Below are 8,058 nucleotides of genomic sequence, written 5' to 3' on the forward strand. Positions count from 1 at the left end.
GGTGTTGCGTGTCTCACTGTTTTCTCTGTGATGGTCTTAGGTCTCCGTTAAGTGGTCTGCATATCCGGTATGACTCGTCAGGACCGTTGGTTTCAGGGCTTGGTTCTGGTACAGATTCACTGCCCCCTGTGGCCACCAGCATCGACCAGCTGCTGGAAAGACAATGGAATGATGGACAACAGTTCCTATTACAACAGGGTTCACAGGAAGATGGTGAGAGCAATAATCTTTTACACACACGCTGGCAATGATGCGTATTAATCCATACACCGAAGTATAGAGGTGTTTGGCACTGTGTGGTTGTCATTATATTGAACGTGCTGGGAACGATGTTGAGCCATGGGTATGGAGAGAGAACTTATAGGGAGAATTTACACAAAAATGAAGATTCTTTCATGAACTCACCTCATTTTAAGCCTGTATGACTTGACTTTTGCAGAACATTGGTAACCAAACAACATTGACCCCCATTGACTTCCATTGTATGGACACAAAACCACCAGACATTTTTCAAAATATTTAATCTTGTGTTACACAAAAGAGTCATATACAGGTTTTAAACAACATTAGGGTGAATAAATGAAGACAGAATTAGTATTTTTAGGTGATCTATTCCTTTAAGTTCTTTCTGATGACTGATGATGCTATACCGAACTTTCTGAAGCCTACGAATTGGTCAGCATGTGATGTGTCTTTTGGTGGTGCTTTCAAAGCAAGCATCACAATACTGTTGTTGCGTCTATGAATATTAATGGCCCATCAAATTATTTCAATTTTACAGTGAGTTTGCACAGCCACCTCTATCATTTCTTCAGAAAATGTAAAATGGCATTATTAATTCCTGTAATAAATTCCTAGTCTCGCTGAGAGGGATTACGGTTACTTGAAAAAAATTATGAAAATGAATTCTTAATGAAATTGAAACGAAATGTAATTATGGTCATTAAAAGTTGGCCTGTCTCTTGTGGATCAGTGCATTATATTCCGTATATTTTGTATGTGAGTCTCTGGGGACAACCTAGGATCTAGTGCTTTCTCTCAAAGTATCTAATCTAATAGAATAATTACAAGCGTCGTAAGTGAAACCGTATTAAACTGCATGTCAGTCAGATATTGCGCCTGAAGTTTGAAATCTGTAATTACATCAATTCTCAGATCGCAATTAATTTATTAGTTAATTGTATTTACCGCAGTAATTATAAGCTTCATTACCTGTCAGTTTTGTCTGTGTGTATAACTGCTGTGTACAATTTTTACAGCGCTTTGATGATCAACTGTAAGTAACGCTAGTCTGTAGGTATCAGCGAGTCTCAATTGCAGCAGGTCGGTTCGTGTCATCAGGATTGTGTGAATGAACAGCAGCTGTTTGTGTAATGATAGCAGCTCATTCGGCAAACGTAAAGAGAGGCCTGAACAGGAAGTGGTGGGGCGGTTGTGTTCTGCGGGTGTGGAAGTGAACTTTCTGTTTGCAGCTGATAGGAGAGCAGTTTCGCGGTCACGCTGACTGCGCATCTGGTTCGCATTTCTGTAGGGGTTGCAGGCCCCTGATCAGTGCTTAAATGCCGCTATTAAACTGACACGGGGAAAGAGCGGAAGTCTGTTGTTGTAGTTCCTTCTGGAGGTCTTGATCTGCATGTGTGCAAACCTGCAGATGTAGATGTAGTTTTTGCTCTTGTGGTGTTGGGTTTACTGCTGCTGTACCAGCTATACGCGTTTCGATAAAACGTCATTTAGTGGTTTTGGCACGTTTTTATTTTATGCAGATTTCTGTATGAAGTCCTTCATAAAACTATTCTTGTGTAAATAATTGCATTTAATTAAAGTAAAGGATTTCTGTGAGAAACGATTAAGAAACGTGATGGCAAAATGACAGCGTTTAACATTTCGTCCGAAATGTATCCAAAATAATACGATGTGTGTTTTTGTGTCCAGTGCTGGGAATGCTGAAATCCCTGCATCAGCTGCAGGTTGAAAACAGACGCTTGGAAGAACAGATCCGAACTCTGACCATGAAGAAGGAAAGACTGCAGCTCTTGAGCGCGCAACTCTCCGTGCCTTTTACCCCCACGAGCACCACAGCCACCACTGCCTCCTCTCCTCTATATCCCGGCAACACTCACACAGGTCAGACACACACGCCGCCTCTGCCTTCTGCCTCTTGTTTACCTTTACAGTACTCACACGGCACAGTAGCATTCACACGTACGCTCGCGACAACCTGAGCGTCTCTAATCCTGAACCTAAAAACCCTAGATCCAGTTATTCACACATACACGCACATCTAACCCATAAGCCCACCTTCCGTCTCACTCCCTAAAGCCCGAAAGTACGCTTCGGCTGGCTGACGTCGGCTATGTCTCACGCACGGTACATAATTGTGCATACCTTTGCCCATTCCTTAACAGCGTGCAGTATCTGTCAAGGCCCACAAAAGGTTCAACTGCGCGCGAGGCGTAATGTCACACAGACAACCGAAGTGTACCCCAGCCCTTACACGCACACACACACACCAGTCCGACCACCCCTCCTCCCCTCTGTTCTGCTCACGGATCTCCTCTCCCAACTCTAGCTAATCTGGTCTCCACATTCAAGTTGCAAAATCTCTCTCTCCTCCAGACATGCTGCACAGCAAGAACATTCAGCTAGGCAGCAGTGTTTTAACAGACTCCTCTCAACCCTTGCCCACTCAGGTAACTTCCTCTACCCCTGCTCTGCAGATGCCATCTGCTGGGACTGAGCACCTGTTTAGTTGAGTCAAGTGTTATTTTATGTATATCTCTATGTAGTGTTCGTTTTAGTCATGTCGTTATAGCGTAGTGTTATAATCACCTCTGTGCTTCATTTTGTACATTGGTTCAACAGGTCAATGAGGCTTCTCACGTAATCTCTCTCTCTTTCTCGCTCTCTTTCTCTCATTTTTCTTGTGCTTTCTCTTTCTCTCAGGATCCCCTGTCTGGTGGCCATAGTAGCAGAAGTAGCACGTCCTCTCTCTCCACCCCCCCTTCTGCGGCACACAGCCCCCCCCAGCAGCAGGTCAACGGTGTCGGCATGGCCGGGGTGGCCGTCCAGCCTGGCAATGCCAACTCGTCTCTGCCTGCCATAGCTGGGGTGACGGGTCTGATGGGCGATCTACAGGGGAACCACCTGACCATGAGTGGTATCGTGGGTGCCCTGAATGGAGTGATCCAGAGTTCCCCCAGCCTGACACAAAACACCAGCTCCCTGACCACCTATCCCTCAATTACAAGCGCTTCTTTGCCCAACAGCCTCAATAACAGGTACAAACATGTCATGCACTGTGCGTTTTACATTGGAAATAGAAAATTGAGCCCGTTTATATTTTTTGCATTGTGAGAACTCCCCTCCACAATTCAGTTTAAACGCAATATTTATAATGCAAAAATCTTTATTTACTATTTAATAAATCTAATAATTTAATAATATTTTAAAAAATGCAATATTTATTTACGATGCAAAAAATATAAAGATTGGCATTATTCATTCGGTTTTACATGAAAAATCATTCTATTCTGTGGGCAGTCGTGGCCTAATGGTTAGAGAGTTGGACTCGTGACCAGAAGGTTGCGGGTTCGATTCCCAGAGCCGGAGGGTAGCGACTGAGGTGCCCTTGAGCAAGGCACCTTACCCCTACTTGCTCCCCGGGCGCTGCAGTGATAGCTGCCCACTGCTCCGGGTGTACGTGTGGTCACCACTTGCTGTGCGTGTGTTCACTACTCTCTGGATGGGTTAAATGCAGAGGTCACATTTCGGGTATGGGTCACCATATCTGACTAATAGGTCACTTTCACTTTCACTTTCATTCTCATTCTGTTCTAGTGTTCTATTTTTTACCTTTTTTTTTCTCGCAATACAAATGCCTCAACTAGTCTTCATTTTCTGTATACAAAAGATACTTACAAGAGTTGTTAAATGTATGTTTTTAATGTTCGGGTGAAATGTGACCTGGATTGTATTGGTGAGATGAAGCTGTGCAGTTAGGATGTCACACATGCCTTTTCCATCATTTCTTCCCTTCTTCTTCACCTCTCTGTCGCTTACGCTTATGGGAATTCAGCAGCGGGACCACTGTGAAAACCAGGTGAGAATTTATGTGCTATGCTCATGTCCGCTTTCTTCGGCTCATTTTACTCCAGTACTTCCTGCTTGTTCTAATTTTTGTGTGCTGTTTCTGAAATTGAACTTGATAGGAATTGAAACCTACAGCTGTTTATTTTTTTCATAAACAGCCCTCCCTCAATCTTCACTTTACCTTTGGGGTTCAAATATTTTTTTGTTTTTATGTGTTTGCTTTGCTTTTTGTTTATTTATTGTACATTGGATTTGTATTTGAATTCCTTTTTTGATTCCTCTCTAAAGAAAATTACATTTTCCAAAGCAATGACGTGTGCAGTCCATGTGGTTTGCATTTTGTGTGTGAGCAGTGACAGGAAATTCACTTTTTGATGCAATTTTGGGTTCGGGGGAACTTAATGTGTTTGTGCAGTCATGGGAAATGATGCGTCTGTGCAGGATGTTTCTGAAATGATGAGTGAATGTAGCTGTCTCACGGGCTCCATGCGTTTGTGTTTGCAGTGCGGCGAGACTTCTGACGGAGCAGCACAGGCAGATCCTGCTCCATCAACATCAACATCAACTGCAGCAGCTCTTCAGCTCCCAGCAACCCACACCCGTACGAAGAGCCCCTACACACGATACCGTTTAGGCTCGCTCACTTATTCTTTGTTAAAATATCTAATACATTTTAGAAACTATGGAATGACACTGGTGTATCTATGGGAATTATGTTATGACAAAATCTAAGTGTTATATTTTAGCATCACTCTAAGATAAGCTTCGCAAAAATTTACTCTTGAAGTTTTTATTAGATATTTTAATGTTTGTTACGTTTATTTATATAAAATATTTATGATTAAAAAGTGAGCGTATTAGTGATTAAATACGAACAGAACTTAACTACAAACATGTCTCCGACAAAACTTCTTTGAATATCTTTCAAAGATTGCACCACTCAAATAGTTATTCCTCTGAAGCGACCCTTCTTGCTTGTTTACCTCCAGAATGGTTAAAATCCTTTGCACACTGACTCCTAAAAATGGATTCATCCGAACAAGCTTCTGTATGATTGCAAATAGTGAGGAAGCTATTGCAGTGTTTGTGTGTAATATGCATCAGACGGTTCATGGGCAGCCTGTGGGCGTGATGTCTGAGGATGAGTCTAGACGTCTCATCACACTGTGTCTGTCTGTCTGTGTACAGGAACAGCAGCAGGTTCTGCTCTATCAGTTAATGCAGCAGCAGCAGCAAAAACAACAACAGCAGCAGCAGAATGACGTACAGCTGCCCATCAACAGCCTGCTGCCCGGCACCCAGCCAACCATAACCAACAACCCCTTCCTCGCCATGCACGACAGCAACGCTTCCAAAACTGGAGTTAGTACCGCACATACTATTTACCAATATTTTATATTATTGATCTGATAGATTTTAAATTGTTCAATTTGTTTAAGTGCATTCTTGTAGCATTGCTTTAGAAGCACAAAGGTTGCTTTAGATCTGTTCAGAATTTAGTCTAAGTGTTTACCTGTGATTTATTCAGCGGCTGGGAGACAAGTCTGTATCGCTGACAGGGCAGGAGAAGACCTGATGCAGAAAAAAAGATTGTGGAGCTCCGCCTTATGGATCTTTCTCATCAGCGCATCCCAAGAGGCCCGGCTATCTGAGCAACAAAACCAGAATGTTCACCCACTGCACGAAACTCTCACAAGCACCAGCCTTGATATGTACACACACTTGCCAGTTTGATGCCCATCTGGCAAAAAACATGTTGCACTGAGTTTGAGTAAATCACTTGCTGTAAACTTTACGGTCCCATGGGGGCGAGACGACTCGCAAACATATGTGCGCGCACACGCGGTCTCTCTCACCCTGCCAGTGTGCTGAAAATGACACTTACATGGTGTGAGTTGCTGTGGGCGCTAGGTCTTGGATGAGAACTGAAGTTGTCGGATGGTTCATGGAGGATGGTCTGCTATCTGCTTGTGGATCAGTATCTGCTCTCCACTGTTACCTCTCTTTACCCCTTTAACAAAGAAAAACATAATTTCAATAAAACCTGTCGTATTTGTCTGTGTGTATGAATAACGCGGTCAAATGTGTTCGATCGGATATTTGTGCACCATGAAGGCCTTCTGCATTCTGATCTTCAGCTTTCCCCGTGAGGAGGCATTCCAAAGGTCCACAAACTGTCTCATTGACCCTGCTGCACTCTTTGAAGAGCAACTACCTCTCAAGGCAGGACACAAACCAGGCCCTAACCCAAGTGCCTGGCTCCGTTTTCCAAGCTGTCAGGGGGCGCCACGCGCTGGAGACGCTGCCAACCTCTCCCTGTTTTTTCCTCCCTCCAGTTGATCCATTTGTGTGAAATTGGTACCAATCAGCGTCGCTCAGGCAATAGTAGTTCAGAGCCTGTACAGTGACTACACTGAAACCTGTCTGATTTCGAATGTTTGTGCTGCATTGATCGTTTTTTGAAGCCAACTTTATAGTTCCTTTTTTATTTATTTGCATTGACTACATGTTGGGCGCAAGTAAGATATTTTAACGCCCAACTCGCAGAATGTTTTTATACTACTGTAAAAAAAGATCTCGGCTGTTTTGAGTTTTGTAAACTCATCATTTTGATGTCTGGTGTTTGAAGTTATAAAAAAAGAACAAACCCTACTTGACGATGAAATTTTCTTGTAAATACGCCTGGTTTCTTTGTTGCTATGTAAATGAACAGATGCATATTGGATTAAGAATAAGCTGTCAGAATAAATAAGGTTTAGTTAGCACAGTTTTACCTCTTTTTTTGTTGTTGTAAATAAATATTTGTGATTCACTTAGTGGTGTGAAGGACTGTTTTAAAGCACTGTAAGTGAGTTCCGATTTTTTCTCAAGTTTTCGACAAGACTGGTGACTGGATAAAGTGTATTAATTTATTTTTGTATGTGCAGGGGCGTTTTTCATTTTGCACCATTTTATTGATGTGGTTTTATATTCCATTATAGATGTGGTATGTCCACGTTCTCATGTAAATGTACAGAAATTATGCAGAATCTCTAAAGTTTGTATTTAAACGGCGAAAGTGAACCCACACAAATCCTGCTTCATATTAAGAAATTTTGAACACTGAGATTGTAGTGTTGCGCTTTTTTCAGTGATAAATTAAAATCTGTTTATTACAATGCGTACGTTGTCTTTGTACTTTATACTTGACAGTTATGTACCAAAATTATAGTTTTTTTTATACATTAAAGGGATATTTGTATGGACTTTCTGTCATCATTTACTCAACTTCGAGTTGGTCCAAATATGTAAAAATGTCTTTGTTCTGATGAACACAGAGAAAGATATTTGGAAGAATGCTTATAACCAAACAGATTTTGCGCCCCATTGATTCCCATAGTAGAAAAAAATACAACGGTCGTCTTACAATGTCTTCTTTTGTGTTCAACAGAACAAAATAAATGAAGTAATTTTTCCTTCAATGGGGGCAAGATCTGTTTGGTTATAAGAATTCTTCTAAATATCTTTCTCTGTGTTCATCAGAACAAAGACATTTATACAAATTTGGAACAACTCGAAGGTGAGTAAATGATGACAGAGTTTTCTTTTTTGGGTGAAGTATCCCTTTAAAAGTTCACTTTTCTACTAAAGTTTAGTATGGATTTGATCAATTTAAAATAGTCAAAGTGTACTTCTATAGAAACCTGACAGCTATCTTTACATAAATCTGTAATGCATGCTTTATAAATATTTCAGCTACATAACACTCTAGTAAAATGAGCTTGAATTGAAATAAGAAGGTATAAACATTAATTGCAGATGAAATGCTTTTAGATTGGAATTAAAATATGATTTAATTTATTATTGAAACTGACTTCTTGAAATTAAGTGTATACAACACCGAACCCCCTAATTTCCCCTCAATCCCTAGAACCTCTTGTATTTGCTATCTGGTGAATAGAACCCATTTCTCAGCATGACCCCCAGGGA

General features: G+C 41.4%; 1 protein-coding gene across 3 annotated transcripts in view; it reads left to right on the forward strand.

The window, feature by feature from the left end:
- The window catches only part of mllt10 (MLLT10 histone lysine methyltransferase DOT1L cofactor), a 47,675-nt gene extending 40,398 nt beyond the window's left edge, over nt 1-7,277 (forward strand). Inside the window, exons 13-20 of one of the 3 annotated variants that reach the window (XM_057322888.1) lie at nt 41-213; nt 1,933-2,124; nt 2,617-2,690; nt 2,944-3,278; nt 4,076-4,099; nt 4,594-4,690; nt 5,278-5,451; nt 5,618-7,277. In XM_057322888.1, coding sequence (XP_057178871.1) covers nt 41-213; nt 1,933-2,124; nt 2,617-2,690; nt 2,944-3,278; nt 4,076-4,099; nt 4,594-4,690; nt 5,278-5,451; nt 5,618-5,665 — 1,117 coding nt within the window. In that variant the 3' untranslated portion in view covers nt 5,666-7,277. Of the gene's footprint in view, nt 1-40; nt 214-1,932; nt 2,125-2,616; nt 2,749-2,943; nt 3,279-4,075; nt 4,100-4,593; nt 4,691-5,277; nt 5,452-5,617 lie in introns of those variants that run through there. The other 2 variants (XM_057322889.1, XM_057322890.1) reach the window with 2 other exon arrangements.
- Nucleotides 7,278-8,058: the final 781 nt, after the last annotated feature.

Source organism: Triplophysa rosa, linkage group LG23 (genome assembly GCF_024868665.1).
Source record: "Triplophysa rosa linkage group LG23, Trosa_1v2, whole genome shotgun sequence".
In the NCBI taxonomy this organism is placed as follows: Eukaryota; Metazoa; Chordata; class Actinopteri; order Cypriniformes; family Nemacheilidae; genus Triplophysa; species Triplophysa rosa.